The 18,938-nt window shown below is 39.0% G+C and overlaps 1 protein-coding gene across 2 annotated transcripts in view; it reads right to left on the bottom strand.

Annotated features, from left to right (window-relative positions):
- Positions 1 to 9,032: 9,032 nt before the first annotated feature.
- Positions 9,033 to 18,938, bottom strand: part of SMC3 (structural maintenance of chromosomes 3) — a 32,970-nt gene continuing 23,064 nt past the window's right edge. For both annotated transcript variants that reach the window (XM_059661356.1, XM_059661357.1), the window contains 11 exons: positions 18,447 to 18,599; positions 16,913 to 17,064; positions 16,039 to 16,197; positions 14,715 to 14,822; positions 14,130 to 14,238; positions 13,093 to 13,340; positions 12,794 to 13,006; positions 11,560 to 11,751; positions 11,230 to 11,407; positions 10,056 to 10,162; positions 9,033 to 9,449 (listed from right to left, as the gene is read on the bottom strand). In XM_059661356.1, the coding sequence (XP_059517339.1) occupies positions 9,378 to 9,449; positions 10,056 to 10,162; positions 11,230 to 11,407; positions 11,560 to 11,751; positions 12,794 to 13,006; positions 13,093 to 13,340; positions 14,130 to 14,238; positions 14,715 to 14,822; positions 16,039 to 16,197; positions 16,913 to 17,064; positions 18,447 to 18,599 (1,691 nt within the window). In that variant the 3' untranslated portion in view covers positions 9,033 to 9,377. The remainder of the gene's footprint in view (positions 9,450 to 10,055; positions 10,163 to 11,229; positions 11,408 to 11,559; positions 11,752 to 12,793; positions 13,007 to 13,092; positions 13,341 to 14,129; positions 14,239 to 14,714; positions 14,823 to 16,038; positions 16,198 to 16,912; positions 17,065 to 18,446; positions 18,600 to 18,938) is intronic.

Below are 18,938 nucleotides of genomic sequence, written 5' to 3'. Positions count from 1 at the left end.
TTAAATATATTTTTATTCATTTCAGAGAAGGGAGAGAAAGAGAGAAACATCAATGATGAGAATCATTGATCGGCTGCCTCCTGCATGCCCCCTACTGGGGGATGAGCCTGCAACCCGGGCATGTGCCCTGAACAGAATCAAACCATAATCTCCTGGTTCATAGGTCAACTGACGCTCAACCACTGAGCCACACCAGCCGGGCTCAAGCTTCTCTTAAATCTATTCCTGACCCCATATTACAAATGTGACTTGGATGCCAACTGGCACAAAATATTAAATCTAAGTCTTATTGAGCAACCACTGTATGCAAACCACTCTGTTCTCATTTAATTCTAGAACCACCTTTTAAGATACTTTCACCCTAGCTGGTTTGGCTCAGTGGATAGAGCATCACCTGTGGACTGAAGGGTCCCAGGTTCGATTCCAGTCAAGGGCACATGCCTGGGTTTGTGGGCTCGATCCCCAGTGGTGGGCGTGCAGGAGGCAGCCGATCAATGATTCTCTCTCATCATTGATGTTCCTATCTCTCTCTCCCTCTCCCTTCCTCTCTGAAATCAATTAAAAATATATTTAATAACAAAAAAAAAAAGATAGTTTCATGTGGTATCTCCATTTAACAGAAGAAATGGAAACAGAGGTTAACAAACTTGCCCAAGACCACACAGCTAGCAAAAGTCAGAACTGGATATTTATCAGATTTGTGATTCTCAATAAATTTATCTAAAATTTCTCTCAGTTTAGCCCTAACCAGTTTGGCTCAGTGGATAGAGCATTGGCCTGCGGACTGAGGGGTCCCAGGTTCAATTCTGGTCAAGGGCACATGCACGGGTTGCTGACTCGATCCCCAGTTGGGGTGGGGGTGTGTGCAGGGGGCAGCCAATCAATGATTCTCTCTCAACATTGATCTTTCTATCTCTTCCTCCCTCTTCCTTCCTCTCTGAAATCAATATATATATATATATATATATATATATATATATATATATATATATATATATATAGTCAGAACTGGGATTCCAAACCCCTGCTTTTCTCTCCATGTACCACCTCCTTCAATGGGTGGGGCTTCCCTGGGGCCCTCCCCACATATGAGACACCACACAGGACAGGCTATGTTGGTATCACTAGGGTCTCTGGGGTAGATGCTGGGGTAAGGGTCCAGTGCCCCAGGAGAGCTGCCTCTAGGATGATGAATGAGCACAAACCCCAGGCCCAGCCTTTCCCCACCTGCCTGAGCCCCCTACTCAGGCCCCTGCCACAGCTGTCACCATCACAGCCTCTGATCCAATTACAGACCCCAGAGCCCCTGACGGCCTCCTCCTCCTCCTCCTCCTCCTCCTTCCAGGGCACAGGAAGGCAGAGACCCATCCTGCCTGGGAACAATGCTGAAGCTGGAGGATGAATCCATCAAAGGCACTGCCAGCTGCCACCATCCCTGTGGCCCCCACCCTCTGAGCTCATTCCCTGGGGTCTCAGGCGGCTGGTGCTGAAGAGGGACAGGAATGAGGGCCCTGCGGTGGGGATGTATGGAATCCTGCAGTTGGCTTTGTTTAGACATGGAATACCCCAGGCCTGGGCTCTGCACCTGCTGCTGGAGGAAGTCATCTCCTCCTCCACCCAGACCACGTTCACACGCACACGCACACACGTACACACATACACACCAGAGAATGTCTCCTCCTCCCCCATCCAGAGCACGTTCATGTGCACAAGCACACATGCATATGCATACAAACATGCACACACACCAGTGGAAGTCACCTCTACCTCCCACCCAGTGGCTTCCCAACACACTATTGGCTTAAGATACCCAGGCCTGGATTAACTCTGGGCTTCACCATTTATTCATTTGGTGACTCTGGACCTGCTCCTAATCTAACTTTCTGTTTCCTCATCTGTAAAATGGGTTCATCACAGCACCTGACTTATGGGTTTTTATATCCCAGGTCCTCACCAAATGCTTGTTGAATAAACCCAGAATTGCCCACCCCTCAATCTATCCATTCATCCTCTATGGTGCAGGTCCCTGACCCCCACTGTCCTCCTTACCTCCCTTCCTTCCCTCTAACCCCAACCCTACCCAGCTGGGCTTGTCTTCAGTTGCTCTTTATTAGGCCTTCCCCATCCATCCCTGAATGCTACTTTCCCCCATGATTCTGAGGGCTGGAGTGGGTGGTCAGACAAGCTTTGGGTGTTTAGAAAATGAATCCAATACTTGGAAATAAGGCAACAAGCCTACTGGATGCTCTTTCAAAGCCACAATAGAGCACTTTCCAACAGATGCCTATGGGTCACCTGAATCCCTAAAGCAGCGGTTCTCAACCTGTGGGTCGCGACCCCTTTGGGGGTCAAACGACCCTTTCACAGGGGTCGCCTAAGACCATCAGAAAACACATATATAATTACATATTGTTTTTGTGATTAATCACTATGCTTTAATTATGTTCAATTTGTAACAATGAAAATACATCCTGCATATCAGATATTTACATTATGATTCATAACAGTAGCAAAATTACAGTTATGAAGTAGCAACGAAAATAATTTTATGGTTGGGGGTCACCACATGAGGAACTGTATTAAAGGGTTGCGACATTAGGAAGGTTGAGAACCACTGCCCTAAAGAAAGGTCACTTTGTTTGATGCACTCTTTTTTACAGATTAGGGCACAGATTCTGGAAAATTAGATGTTAACTTCAAAGAAATGGAGGATTGGGAAGTTGAACATGATTCTTAGAGGCTAGAAAGATAACCCAAAGGTTATGGTTTTATGGACCTATAGCATGTTTGTCATACTGCTAGCTCCCTCGTTAATGAGATAAACAATCTCTGGGACATGCTCACTATATTGTGGATGAGAATCATATTTTCAACTTTTCAGAAAGTATGCTTCAACCTGACCTCACGTCCCGGAAGGAGGCCAGAGCTGGGTGGAAGGACCCCTGAGGGTGAGAATCGGCAGGAAGAATGCTGAAGCCACTGCTGATGATGACAGGATGCAGAGGGAGGCTGAACTTAAGGTGGGGATGTGCACCTGTGTCCTGAGAAGATGGTGATCTTAGGATGCTGATGGTAATGCTGTGGGGAGTTGGCAGGTGGACAGAACCACAGAGGACTGATTGCTGAATTACAGTGGTGAAACCAAGTGGCAATAGAGAGCCAGGAGCTCAGTGGTCCCTCTCCTAGACCTGAGAGGAAGCAGATGAGAAAGCGTGGTCTCCATCAAAACGGTCTCAGGAATGAGAGATTTCACAGGAAATCCTTAAGGGATTAAGGGAAAATTTCAGGTGTTAAGATTGAGGCTTAGAGATATGAGGTTTGGGGGAGGTGGGCAAGTATGGAAGACGGCGAGCTGCAAGCACCTGTTCCTCAGGTCCAGGAATGAGGGCAGCAGGAGGCAGGAAGCCTCTGGAAGGGAAGCTGAGGTGTGAGCCTGTGACAGGCGAGGCAGGCCCAGGCTTCCTGCCAGAACAGGGTCTTGTGCGGAATCAGAGTCAGGGTTGCCTCAGGTCTGTGTTTTCCTGGTGGCCGGACTCACTGGCTAGGCTGGAGGAGATGGCCACTGAGTTAGTCACACCCATTTAGACTCTTGGCTTCCAACCAAAGCCCTGTAGAAACCACTGATGTACAGGGGTATAGGGAGCAGCCGCCAGGCCCCCGAGCTGCACACACTGTAACATGAGAGCTACGATCACCCCCTGAGCCCCACTGTCAGAACTGCGGGCAGGCAGGGCCCTCAGCGGGAGCCTCCAGGTTCCTTCTATTAAGGAGGCCTGTGAGTCAAGCTGGGAGGGTTAAAACGACTCTCCCTTCAAGATAGGAATTCGCTGAAATCCCCCACAAAAGAAAACAAATACAAAAACGGGGGCAGCGGCGCACTCCCGTGGCTGGCCTGAATGGAGGCACTCTGGTAGGTCATTTCTGGGAACCCAGCCCTCCAGCTCCAAGCCCTTTCTGTCTAAGTTCTGCCAGTCACATCCCCCAGGCCCCTGAGCCCCGCGCCCAGCTGCTGCCCACTGTTTACCTTAGTTCAGATGCAAGTTTTACTTTCTCTTCGAATAAAAGCAAAATCCTAAAGTCTGGTGCTTTCCTTTGTACAGATGCCGCAGATTCATCTTCTTCCAAAGGTCAAAGCGTTCAGCAGGCCTGACCGCTCGTGAGGCCAGATTTTCCTGTTGATAGGTATTACACGTGGCCCACCTGGGCCCTGCCCTGCCCTGCCCTGCCCAGATTTCCAATCTTCAGGGGGGAAAGGCTAGAGAAACTGCATCTTCAACAACCACTCCAGGTGAATTCGATGATGAGGCAAGGCCTGGGTAATGTAGGTGTAGATTAGAACCCCTCTGGTTTGCTAACGAGACAGTATGGGGTCCTGCATCCACTTCTAGATAAAGTTCTGGCTAAATTATTCCAGATTCATCCCTAGGGGGTCCCACAGAGTGCAGGTTCTCTCTAGCACCCACTCCCCCTTCTCTGTGGGGAAAACCAAGTCAAAGACAACCAGGGCCAAGGCACCAAGAGTCTGTGGGAGGAGTCACTAAGGCGAGAGGCAGCCCGGGGGGCCCAGGGGATGGCCCACTGGCGACGGATATTTTTCCATTGACTTTTTTTTTTTTAGAGAAAGTGAAAAGAGACACATGGACATGAGAGAAACAAGATATGTGCCCTTGACTAGAACTGAACCTGCGATCCTTCAGTCCATGGGCTGAGGCTGTAACCACTGAGAAAACTGGTTAGGGCTCCACCGCTTTCTAATAGAAAGCTTTAGGCAAGTTACTTCACCCTCATAGAAGGTGGGGTTGCCGAAACCGGTTTGGCTCAGTGGATAGAGCATCGGCCTGCGGACTGAAGGGTCCCGGGTTTGATTCCGGTAAAGGGCATGTGCCTTGGTTGTGGGCATATCCCCAATAGGGGATATGCAGGAGGCGGCTGATCGATGTTTCTCTCTCATCGATGTTTCTGGCTCTCTATCTCTCCCCCTTCCTCTCTGTAAAAAATCAATAAAAAAATAAAGAAAAAGAAGATGGAGTTAACAGACTGGGGTTAACACCACCCACCGCCAACTTGTTGCCCTGAAATGACATGATAAAAGGCCTGTTTGGTATTAGGTAAGTAATAACCTGTTTAAATCAGGCACAGGAGAGAAAGCTGCTGCTCAGAAGAGAAACTAGCAGTGCCTTTGCAGGAAAGGGCTGCCATTTTATTAAGATTCCATTCAACAGCTGCTGCATCGCTTTCTACATCACAGTTCAGCCTGTTGCAAGTGCTAGGTGCCTTGGCTGAAAGCAGCCAGTTTATGGCTGAGCTGCAAGCAGTTAACACGTAGCTCATAAACTCCTGCAACAGAGAAACCTCAGGAATATCACACGTCGAATCCTGCTGGAACTCTAATAAAGGAGGAATTAGAGAGGAAACTAGACTGAAAAAAATGGAGGAAGGGCTGGTATGTGTCAAGGGCCCCCTCTAGCGGTGCTGGAAATAATTGAGATATAGGATATTGGGAGAAAAAAGTGGCACAAAGCTGAAGAAAGCATCAACCTTACTAACCTTTGCAGTCATCATTTCTAATTCTGAGATGCTATGATAGATTCCTGTTTGAAAACCTCTTCTAGCAAAAGCGGGTGCCTTAGAGGTGACACAATTCTTTACTGGGTGACACGTTAACTGCCTCTCAGACCTGAGTCCCAAATGATTTGGCTTTACACCATGTCCTTCAAGTTCAATTTTCTGTTGTGGTTTTTCTCTCACTATATATATATATATATATATTTCCATGTTTCCAGTCTTTGTAAACCATTTTTTTTAATCCTCACCTAAGGATATGCTTAGAGAGAGGGGAACAAGGAGAGAGAGAAACACTGATGTAAGAGAACATCAACTGGTTGCCTCCTGTTCACAGCCCAATGGAGGATCAAACCTGAAACTTAGTTATGTGCCCTGACTAGAAATCAAACCCACAACCTTTCAGAATACGGGATGACGCTCCCATTAACTGAGCCACACCAGCCAGGACAATAACCATTATTTTTAATGGCTGAATGATTGTAGACTTAACTGATGAGGCTAGAGCAGGACTTGGTATCACTGTACACTTGAATATTTTATATAATCAGCACGCCAGGCATTGGTCTGACCCACACAGAATCCATAAAAAATGACACTCAAATGCTAATGTTCTCTTTGCAGTGGACTTCTACCCACTGATGCAATGACTTGAGAGAGTAAATATATCCATGCTCTCCCTGAAAACCTAATCTCTGTGCTGCCTCATCTTCCTGCAGCTACTGGCTGCCACAAGGGCTGTTACACCCAGGAGACTCTCTGTCTCTAGGAAGGGGAGACTGAGTGCCACACAGTGGCAGATTTATGGAGCAATTCTGGCATCTTCCAGGCGGAAGACTGGCAGCCAGTCCCCCTAGGACATTGAGACAAGTGACCTGCACCAAAATAGGTGAGGTCTGAAGAAAAAAAAGGGGGGGGGAGTGAAGAGGTAAAGAAAACGAACGATGGCGACTCACCCATAAACTGTTACTCTAACACAGAGGATCAACCAACACGGTACAAACACAACACCATCTCCCCCATTTTCATAGTTCACCAGGGAGAACAAAGACCTAACACGTCAAGGAGTCCCCTCTATCAACTCAGGGAAGCCTGGGCTTCATTCTGGCTCTGCCAATTATTAACCCTTTGAATGCCAACCAATATCCTAGGAACTATGCTAAAATTGCCAAGTCATTTTTGCTGATTTTACAGCAGTTTAGGAAAAAAATTATGAATCGCAAGTAAATGAAGTTACATATTCAAAAACGTAAGGAAACCTTTACTACATTGACATATTTAGCAATATCATCATCACTAATAAAAGCAGACTTAGAACTGGATGCCATTTCGAAGCTTTGATAGCGCTCCTGGCACTTTTGGCGAAAGACAGGAGGAATGTGGACCCCGCTCCCAGGCACTCTAGGGGTAAGCTGTGCGTGCTCACTTTGTCATTATCTGGGCAAATTTCCTAAACCATAAAATAAAAGTCTTAAACTAAAAAAAAATCCCATATCTCTGGATCCTATGTGTAAGGGCTTGATACTTTTAGCTTAGAGCATGTTGACCAAAAAAGCTTTATTTAAGAAGAGGAAATGCCTTACAAAATCCGAGTTCCTGCCAAACTAAGATTCCTTCTAGAGAGGTATCTGAATCAACCCACTTTATCAAGAATTACTTAATGAGGCCAAAAGAAAGGCCACACCACACCTCTAAGCAGTAGACCACTGAAATAGATTCTGTCATTTTTCACAGAGGAAAAGAGCTACCTGCCTCTCCCAAAAGTATGAAACCTACGGAACAAGGGTATCTCTATTGCTTCATCTTCACAGAAAAGCAGAGGGTAATTTCTACCTAATAACATATAATTTCAAAAGAAATCCTCAAATAAAGAAGGAAAGACATTCCTAGTTTCTTGGTAGTAGGTAAACACGTTGCTGTCACAGTTTTAACTGCATTAGTGTGCCTCTGTTTTCCATTTGCTCTTCCCCTGTTGAATACGCAAATTCAAATTACTTATTCATGTTCTAGGATAAAAGGATATATGCCTGAGTAAAGGTGAAGAAAGATAAAGAATGTCATTGCTACTATAAAAATTCCTTGACAGTGAACACTTTCTGCTCCTCTCTGGCAAGCATCCCAGCAGCATGATGCCACTCCCAGGCTAAGGTGACCATTTGCTGGGTGACAGAAATCTTAATGTTTGCTTTTCCTCAGCACTGGATTCTCTCTTTGTGGGAACTGAACAAAAGTGCTAGTCCTCTATCCTGAGAGTTGTTATGGGAGAAACTCCATTTAAGAATAAACTAAATGTTTTTAAACTCAGGGTTGCTATTGCTTACATACTTACCAAAAAGAAAAAGGAATTCTCCAATTCATCTTATACCTTTTCTATACTTCTTTTATATGACTATTATACCACTAGTCATTTTTCTTTAAATTGCATCATTTTCTTTAAAATTAGTACTTTTTTACTTATTTTGACAAAATGCTTAACCCATTTTTGCTAATCATCCCATATTTTATTTATTTTTTAAACATATTTTTATTGATTTCAGAGAGGAAGGGAGAGGGAGATAGAAACATCAATGATACAGAAAATCAATGACTGGCTGCCTCCTGCACACCCCACACTGGGGATTGAGCCCGCAAGCCGGGCATGTGTCCGGACAGGGAACAGAACTGTGATCTCCTGGTTCATAGGTTTACACTCAACCACTGAGCCACGCCAACTGGGCCATATTTTATTTTTTTTTAAGTTGCAAAAACCTTTATAAATGTTACTCTTAAAACCACATTACCAAGTTCTATTAAATAGATTGCCATCTTAAATTAAAAATAATTTTTAAAGGACTGTTATGAGTGTAAAGCAGGGGTTCTGTCTGGTTTGGCTTAGTGGATAGAGTGTTGACCTGCAGACCAAAGAGTACCAGGTTCGGTTCCGGTCAAGGGCCCCGTACCTTGGCTGCAGGCTCCTCCCCAGCCTGGGCTCTGGTCAGTGCTTGTGCAGGAGGCAATCATCAATGTGTTTCTCTCACATCGATGTTTCTTTCTGTCTTTCCCTCTCTCTTCTACTCTCTCTAAAAATCAATGGAAAAATATCCTAGGGTGAGGATTAACAAAAAAAAAATCAATAACAACAATAAATATAGCAGGGGTTCTAACCCTCACTGAGAGTCAGAATCACCTGGGGGACTTCAAAATTGAAGTGACCAGGACACCATCCCGTTAGGATTTTTATCCAACTGGTATAGGGACAGACTCCCACAGTGTTACATTTTTAAAAGCTTCCTCCATGAATTTAAACATGCAACCTAGATTAGGAACCACTGATATAATTCAACAGAATATGAAACTATTTTTAAAATCTTCTTTTAGGTGAAAACAGACCTTTTTTTAGGCAAAATAAAACAGATATTTAAGAAAAATTTGTTTCTAATTGTACAACTATAAATGAAGCCACATAAAACACAAAATTTTAAAAAGCAAAATTAAGTCATAAAACCAATTATTTAATTGAAGCTATAAAAAAAGAGGCAATATAATTGATAAAATAATTAGGAAAAGATATTTAGCATGTTTCAAAGATTTAAAACAGTAACAGGACACTTTACAAAAAGTTGTGTGGGAAATAAAATTCTTAAACTATACATAGAAATGTAACATTACAGAGTATCTTATAAAATACAATGACAGAAATATAAAAAGGACAGTGTGTGCTCTACATCTGAAAACTATTAATGACAACCAGATATTTAAGTTTAAATTTACAGTTCCTGGGAATGAGAATCATAATACTATACATATCTTCCAAACCAGTGGGCAACAGTTTCCAATTAACCATGAGTGGTATCATCTTCTACAAAGTCTTTGGCCATCTCTGCTGTGATCACATCGATATGACTAACCTGAAGAATAAATGCCAAAAATAAAATCTGTTAAATCTTAAAGAAATATATCAGTGTTCCCACTGTACAGGGTAATAGTTAAAATATACAGCCTATTACCTGTAAGTTTTACATATCAAGTCAAATGACTGATTCTAAAACAAGGACTGATAAAACCTTTATTTATAATGGTGTTTGTTCCATGTGTGAGTTTAAAAATATTCTGCCTTTTAATGCTCTGAAAATATGGACAAGAACTTATGCCTAAGTATTCTTTTGCTGTTTCAGAGAACATGAAGGCTTATTAAAACACCAAGGAAAACGGTCCAGCCAAATATAAATCAATGTACATAACAGTTAAAGACTTCATTAAGAAGCACTGAATGACTAGATAGGAAGACATTGTCTCTTAATGCCAATGGAAAAAAAATCAGTGCAGTGAATGCCACAAGAAAACTGCTAAATCTCCTGGGCACTTTAAGTAAAGTTTTTTCTTTACAAAGACATCATCAGATAAGCAACAACTTTCTAAGATTTCTTTCATTACTTAAGTAACATAAATAAGAATTCAACAAACATAATGGATTAAATACTACATAAACTTAAACTTCATGTAAAAAAAATTACCTTATTTCTGAATTTTACACCATAGAATTTGTCAGCTGACTCAAGCAATTCTGGCCTAAAAGTAGTTGTAATAAATTGAGCATGTACAGCAAGTTCCATAATCATATCTGTAAAAAAAAAAAAAAAAAGTAATTTAATAAGACCCTTTTCTTAGATCTTAAAATTTAAAATGCAACTATCTTTACTCTTACTTAATATTCAAAACAGCCTGTGACTCTATTTTTATGCATATACCTACAAAAATTACCACTTTAATTTCTTAAATTAGAAATAAATCTTTAACCCCAATATCTTAGTTCCAGAATATAAAGAAGCAGTAACTTCTAACAGCATTAGAAATAATGTGAGAACAAAACGCCTTTCCCCAGCTACCACTCTCAAAGATATATTTTTTTTAATTGAACTTACTGGTGTTTTTATTTTAATTTATTGATTTTTTGTTTGTTTATTAGAGTAAGACAGAAAGAAACATCACTACGTTGTTCCACTCATTCATGCACTCACTAGTTATCTCTTGTATGTGCTCTGACCAGGAATCAAGCCCATAATCCTGGCACATGAGCTTCTAACCAACTGAGCTAGCCTGCCAGGGCTTTCCCAAAGATCTTCTGAACTTACTAAAGATCAAATACAGATTCTTTAACCACATAATCAACAATGTGGTTGAAACTACATTGAAATACTCAAACATTGAAATACAAGTTTTAAAATGAGCAACTTCTACATTAAAAAGTTTAACTCAAGTAGAATTTTCTTTTTTTATTGATTTTTGGAGCGAAGAAGGGAGAGAGGGAGAGAGAAAGAGAGAGATTGACTTATTGCCTCCTACATGCGCCCTCAGACTGGGCATTGAACTGCAACGTAGGTATGTGCCCTGACTGGGAACCAAACCCGAAACCTTTTGATGTTCGGGACAATGCTCCAATAAATTGAGCCACACTAGCCAGGGCAGTAGGATTTTCAATTGATTCAAAAAATTACATCTTTCTCACAGAACTTTGCAAAAAAGTCTAATGTTAAATTTTAAAAATCTATTAAAAGATAAATTTTATTTACTAGTACATATCCTATCTAGTAACCCCAACTCTCTCAGGCAATAAGAAATCACTATAAAAAAGTTAAGCTATCATTTTAGAGCATGTTCTCATTGATAAGTGTAAAACCCAAACTGTACCTGACACAGCCTTTCTGTGCTGAGCATCCAGAGCCTGGTCAATCTCATCAAACAAGTAAAAAGGAGCTGGGTCACATTTCTGAATGGCAAAAATGAGAGCAAGAGCTACCAAGGATTTCTGTCCACCTGAAAGCTGTTGCATTTCCCTCATTTCACCTTGTTTTCCTGTAAATGACACCTAAGAAAACATTTGAGTCAATATCCTAAAGGGGTCGAATACAATCACCTCTTCAAATTAAATTGCATACAATGCATCTACTTAGATTTGCAAAATATTTACAAATTACACTATGATAATTACTGAGGAAAACTGGATGTAAAAGCATTTACCCTGATTCCAACTCCAGTGAACTGGTCAACTGATGGGACACTACTTTGTGACCCAGAACCCCTCTCACTTTCACCACTCCCTTCTCCTTCATCCTGAGACTGGCTGCCCTCAACATCTCCTTTCTTCATCACCAAAGTAGCTTTGCCACCAGGTACCAGCTTCTGAAATACTTCACTGAAGTTCTTGGATACCTTAAAATAAATAAATAGATAGATATATAAGGTTGTGTGTCAATTCAAATATAAATTTTGCTTATATGGAACTATACATATTACTGCTTAAAACAAAGACAAGTATGTAAAAGCAATCAGAAGTATTTTTTTAATATGCATTTTTTTAATTGACTTTTTTTAGAGGGAGAGGAGAGAGAGAGAGAGAGAGAGAGAGAGAGAGAGAGAGAGAGAGAGAGACATCTATTTGTTGTTCCACTTATTTATGCATTCATTGGTTGATTCTTGTACATCCCCTGACTGGGGATGAACCCAAAACCTTGGTGAGTGGGAACAATGCTCTATGCTACCCAGCCAGAGCCAGAAGTATTTTTTTTTTTTTAAGAACAATAACAGATATGATCCTTTTAAGAACTGTGTAGTCTTGGCCAGTGGTGTGGCTCATTTGGCTGGTTGTCATCCTGTGCACCAAAAGGTTGACAGTTTAAATCTCGGTCAGGGTATGTGCCCTGATTGTGGGCTCAATCCCAGGTGAGAGGTGTGCAGGAGGCAGCTGAAAGATGTTTCATTCTCATATTGATGTTTCTCTCTCTCCCCTCTTCTCTCTCTAAAAAATACAATGAAAATATTTTTTAAAAGAACTGTAATCTTTAAAAAAAAGAAGACAGCTGTGTAAAACATTCTAGTTAATATGTTAGCAACTTATATGCTGAATTTATTCACATGTATTAGATCCAACTATCAGTGGGGGAAAAATTCTTACAAACTGAAAAATAAACTGAATGATAGCTGGAGCTTTTGTCATGTATGTTTATTTACTACTAAGAGAAACACCACCCTAGCCGGCTTGTCTCAGTTGATAGAGCAGTCAGTCCTTGGACTGAAGGGTCTCGGGTTCTACTCCAGTCAAGGGCACAATACCTCGATTTCAGGCTCAATTCAAGGCCCCAGTCAGGGTGCATGCGGGATGCAATCAATGTGTCTCTCTCACATACATGTTTCTCTCTGTATCTCTCCCTCCTGTCCCCTCTCTCGGGGGGGGGGGGGGGGGGGGGAAACATACCTGTTTGAAAGTTAACTGAATAGCTTCATATTTTCGAAGTTCAAGTACATTCATCAATTCCATGATTGATTTGTACCCCCTATCCAATTCTTCTTGTCGCTTTATTAACTTTTCCTTTTGCTCAGAGAAATTTACAAACTGGTCTAAAGCTTTTTTGTTAACATGACTGTACTTCTTCAATTCTGTGTTGCACTGTTCAAGTTTTCGAAACAACTATAAGGAGGAAAAAAATGTATATGTAAATTCATATACAGGAAAATTTGCAATGAGATTTCAAATTTAAAACCAACTAGATTTACCTGTTTGAGACTCAGTGTTTGGTATTTTTCAAATGCTTCCTGGGGAAGTGATCCAAGTTCTCGAATTTTCTTCATACATTCTTCTTTCTTCTTCAGTAGCATGCCTTGTCGATTTGTCATCTTTTCTAGTTCCTTAGTATCATGATTTATAGCATCCATGTGTTCTTTTTCCATATTTTTCCAGCGCTCCATACTCTTCTGAAGTTCCTTAATTCCAGCTTCTGTTTTATCAATGGAATTGTCCAAATCTGAAATGGGGGGAAAAACAAATTAAGCCATAATACCTATTTTACAGACAGAATGTTATTTGATCAAAGGTTTTATTTTAATGGTCAAATCTATCAAAATAAATAGGATTTTTCATGTTTGTTTAAATTTTACTGCGAAAAATTCATAAAACATTGAATTCAGGATAAATTAGAAGTTTACATGAGAATCATGAGTATAGTTTTTATTATTATTTAATGTTTACCTTTAGAAAAAACTAAAAAAGAATTCTATACTCATGAAGTAGGCGATAAGAAAATTGATTGTTATTTCATACTTTTCTCAATAAAATTAACAATTTACGATCTCAAAATAGTCACAAATATTTCAATAAAACAAAGATTACTATCTATAATCAACACCCTGAACTCTGTTCACTATAGACTGTTTATGATGACGGAAAACAAAAAACCATTACTAGATAATTCTGCCTTTTTGGATGTTTCATTTTGTATTAAACAATGTTATAAAATGGCCGAAACCGGTTTGGCTCAGTGGCTAGAGCGTCGGCCTGCGGACTGAAAGGTCCCAGGTTCGAGTCCGGTCAAGGGCATGTACCTGGGTTGCGGGCACATCCCCAGTAGGAGATGTGCAGGAGGCAGCTGATCGATGTTTCTCTCTCATCGATGTTTCTAACTCTCTATCTCTCTCCCTTCCTCTCTGTAAAAAATCAATAAAATATATTTAAAAAAAAAAAAAACAATGTTATAAAATGAATAAGCTAAATTTAACTAAAATACCTAAAAAAATTTTACTAAACAATAATTTACCTTCTGATCGTGCCATAGTATCTTTTACTCTTTTATTGATGGCTTCAAGTTCGGAGGTTGTAGCAGTGAGAACAGTACCCCCCTCTGTCTCTCTCAGTTCATTCAGTTCCTGCAACACAAAAGACACTTATGAGCATTCATCCACAAAATATGAAGGTTAGTTTCAAAATATTTTGACTATCAACAGTTTCTATAGCTGTTATGTTTGAATAAACATTCAGAAAACAAAAAAACATACTTTATACCATTGCAAATACTTAAAGTACGATTACAAGGGGGGAAAAGTAATGATATAATTACTAAAAAATTTCTCCACATCTACCTTCTACTGATTAAATATTAATAACTTTTACTGAATACCTAGATTGTGCCAGAATACAAATACAAAACAGTATTTCGACAGTCCTGAAACGGAAGCTTAGAAATATTAAATGATTTATCCAAGATCATATACCAAGCGGCAATGCTAGGCAGGTGGTCACACTGCTAGTTTTTGGTCCCCAAAATCCAAGTTCTCAAACAGAGCCTCTTATATGCACCTTCAAATAGTTATGGTCATCAAGGAACTACCGAAAAAGAACATACCTGTTCTACTTGGTCCAAGCGTTTTCTCAAATTCTCATTGAGGTAAGTCTCTACTCGAGTAATAATACCTTCTAATTTAATTCTTTCATTCAGCAACTGTCTGTTTTCCTAAAAGAAAAGAAAATTATTTGTCTACATAGGCATGTACATTTCACATACAGGAATGCCATTAATTTGCTGTCATCCCCATTACTTGTGTTCAAATGAGCATTATGGAGTTTTATATAGGGTGTCCCAAAATTCACGCAAGATTTGAATTTTGCATGAGCATTAACAACAACAACAACAAATAAAAGCCTAATTTTACTTGGTTTATTGAATCAGATTCTAATATCTATTGCCCTTTGATTTCAATCCTTTCAATTTGATAAGCATTACCAAGTACCAATTATGGCCCAGGAGCAGGGACAATGAAGACCAATGAAGACCACGGTTTTGCGTATGTGCCAGCAAAGCCGTGGAGGCCATTTACCCAATGTGCTATTCCATACATAACCCTATACTATATACTTTATGAATCAATAAAAAAATTTACAATTTTTAATTATAAACCTGTGTTTTCTATCAAAATTACTTCTTGCGTGAATTTTGGGACACCTTATATCATTCCAAAGACTGTATGTTTTCTTCATTTTCTGTCTTCAAATGCTAGGTTTTTGTGCCTGGTTCTTTTTGTAAGCATGCTATCAAAAATGTTTTTCTTTTCCTGCTTTTAAATCTTTGGACTTAATATTGTTTAAATCTCTGTTTCAATAATAAAATGTTACTAAAATGTTTAATTCAAATAATATTAAATATGTAAAGATGGTCATATCAATAAATATGGCAAAGCTAACAAGTCAAACCTTACTAGTGATAAATATGCACTAAATAAGATAGAATAAAATGAAGATTTCTTGTATAATCCTAACATATACAGAATGGTTTAGGAAAACTTATTTTTTTTTAAAAAAATATATTTTATTGATTTTTTACAGAGAGGAAGGGAGAGAGACAGAGAGTTAGAAACATCGATGAGAGAGAAACATCGATCAGCCGCCTCCTGCACATCTCCCACTGGGGATATGCCCACAACCCAGGTACATGCCCTTGACCGGAATCGAACCTGGGACCCTTCAATCCGCAGGCCGACGCTCTATCCACTGAGCCAAACCGGTCTCGGCTAGGAAAACTTATTAAAATCTTATTTTATTTACTTTTATGGATAAGTCCAAGTGTCATTTTTACATTTTTTCAATAATCTTTCGTATTTCTTTATTAGCAAGAAAGATACTTTCCACAGTAACAGTTATCAACAATTATTTTTCCTTTCAATTGTACTTGCCTGCTGAAGTTGACGAATTTCATCATTAAGTGCATCTACTCTCTTCTGATCTTCCAGACTAAGTTGGGAAAGCAAATCAGTTCCCAGCTCTGCTTTTAATGATTCTCTGGTGGACTCCATAGCATGCAAACTTGCCTCCAAACTTTGTAAGCTACGTTGCTATAAGGCAGATAATTAATTTATTAATAAAGGTATTAGTTACTGTATAACTTATAATAGTAAAAAGTTGGTAACAATCTACATTTGATATTAAAGTGAGCTAAGAATCATATCAACTCAAATTAACTATTAGGTATCCATTACATTTGCTAATTAGAACTATGTAGCAATAATATTCTTGATGCAATACCATGGGGCTGTGTGGAATACCATATCCCATATCAGACTAGATAAAAATCTTCACATATATTCATAAGAACCAAAAATAGTTAACTGTTAGAATGTATTAGGGTAGAATAACTGTGGGTAATTTTTAGAAAAAAATTTTTGTATTAGTACTGATGTACCAAATTAATAGTTTTGTCAAACAGCTTCACGTTTATAGGATCAATATATATTTTCACTGTAACAGCAGTTACAATTTGCTTTCTACTCATTTTAATACTCAAAACAAAATGCAATCAAATATTCAAATAACTCCATAAATAGTACTTTACAGACAAAAATGGTAAATTACAAATTAATTACTATCAGACAGTACTATTATGCCATAGTTCAAAATGCCTATTTGTTGAATGAATTTGGAAAGTCTGAATGTGGGCTAGGAAAAGAGACTTTGGGTATCCTTGGGTAATAAGTGTGGATAACCTATTTAACATGGTCCACCCAATTCTATATACTGAAAACATCTATAATAAAAGGCATACTTACGAACCTTCGGCATAAAAGTTTTTTCTGACTGCTGCCTCTTCTCTTTTAGCATCTTCATTTCTGATAATATGCTATCTCGAGATGCTTTAAATTTCCTTTGCTGGGTCTCTATCTGCTGCATTTGGTTCATCAACTGGTCAATTTCATTATTAATCCATATGCAAGGCTAAGGAAAATTCTCTCCAAGTTGTAAATACATCTTATGTTCTAAACTCTCTTCAGTTCTTATAAACATTATTTTGTATCCCCTTCCTTTTCTTTACCCTTAAATAGGTTTCCTCAAATTTATGGACCATAAGAATGTTGAATTAAGTGGTGCTCACCCCACCATTTCTCTTTCAAAGAACATGTTATTTTGCTAATAGCTATACCAATCAACCAATCAATATTCTTGGAAAACCCTAGAAGAAGCTAAATGAAATATAACAGTATTTTTTAACATCTTTTCATTAAACAAATACTTATTGTGTAGTCTATTATGCTTAAAGCATCAATTATATATGGAAGTTATGTATAAAGAGGCCTTCCTCAATGTGGAAGAATAATTCTATCTCACTGGATTATCAAATATGGAAAGGTAACTGGTGTCAATCTCCTTTTTCCTAGTATTTCACTATGCTTTCTTAGTGGTAAAAAGTTGCCAAATTTAGGCAGTTCTCAAAGTATGCTGTGTAGATCTCTGCAAAATCAAAACTAGGATGTTTACCTTTTTCTCAGTGCTGTTGCTTTCACTGATGGCACAGAAGCTATAAACTCCTATTTTTTAAAAATGCCAGTTTCAATTAAGAATATTTTAATGAAGCAGTAAAAATGATTATTTTTGCTGCTCGAGTATCTGTATTTTTAGTATTGTGTGACATAATGTGAAGTACACATAAAGCACTTTTGCCTTAAACCATGGCTGTTTTAAGAAAATGAACAGGCACAACTATTTCAGTTGTAAGCTATACTAGCCATTCTTTTTTATGTGTGTGTGATTTTGAGAGTACCTTTATTAAAGCTGAGGACAGTGAAACTAGGGCTGAACTAGCCACTCTTAATGGAACACCATTTTTATGGATTTTGACAGCCATTTCCTCCACCCTACTAAATCTCAGCCAAATGACCACGAGATAATAAAATCTAATGGACATTTTTCAACCTTATATATTTAATTTCTATGAAGAATGTAGTATTTCTAATTACCTCCCCTCCTTCTTCCATGAAACACTATCCTGGTTTTCCTTCTACAATTTTCTGACTAATCCTCTTCAGTTACCTTATAACCTTAAATTTTAGTATTTCTTGAGTTCTTTCGCTCAGAAGTAGACTCACTATTAGCTATTTATCAGCAAAGTAAAGGATCAATGCTAAAATAGTTTTTACTGCTTTCAGAAGTTAGGTAAATATAAGCTTCTGTGCTTAAATAAAAGTCAAAGTAAAACACATGGAATTTTTTCCCACTGTATATATGAGAAGACACACCTAACATGTAAAAGATTATATATCCTAACCAAAATGCAGTTCTCTCTCTACAGTAGCACAAGACAAAAAGATATTTTCAATATTTCTGCGCAGGTTTTCATTGAGCTTTGCTTCAAGCTCACCTAGTTCTTCTTCCGCTTTTCTAACATCTTTTTGTAATTCAAGTCTAGATTTCCTTGTGTCATAATAACCTCCAGTTAGAGCACCCCGATGACTAACTTGGTCACCTATAAATAAAACATAAGAAAGGTAGTAATTCTTTATAACAACTTTACTCAATGATATACTGACTTACAATCAAACAACTAAAGATTTTTTATCTATTTAATGAGAATTAAAAAGAATTTAAGTTACTCTGAAAAAAATTTGCTTTCCAATATTAAAATATGCATTTTAAAAATGTGCCTTTTAGGTGAGCCCAAACCTCTGCTAGAAAAGAAGTGCTAAAGACTAATGGAGACATGTGAACAGGACACAGAACTAGCTTGGAATTCCCACTGGCCATATTTGGGAAAATTTGATAAAAAATAAGTGACAATGTAGTAACACATGGAATAAGAAAAGAA

This window comes from Myotis daubentonii, chromosome 13, assembly GCF_963259705.1.
Source record: "Myotis daubentonii chromosome 13, mMyoDau2.1, whole genome shotgun sequence".
Classification (NCBI taxonomy): domain Eukaryota; kingdom Metazoa; phylum Chordata; class Mammalia; order Chiroptera; family Vespertilionidae; genus Myotis; species Myotis daubentonii.
The sequence above is the reverse complement of the archived record's forward strand: the minus strand, read 5'-3'. Positions and strand labels throughout refer to the sequence as shown.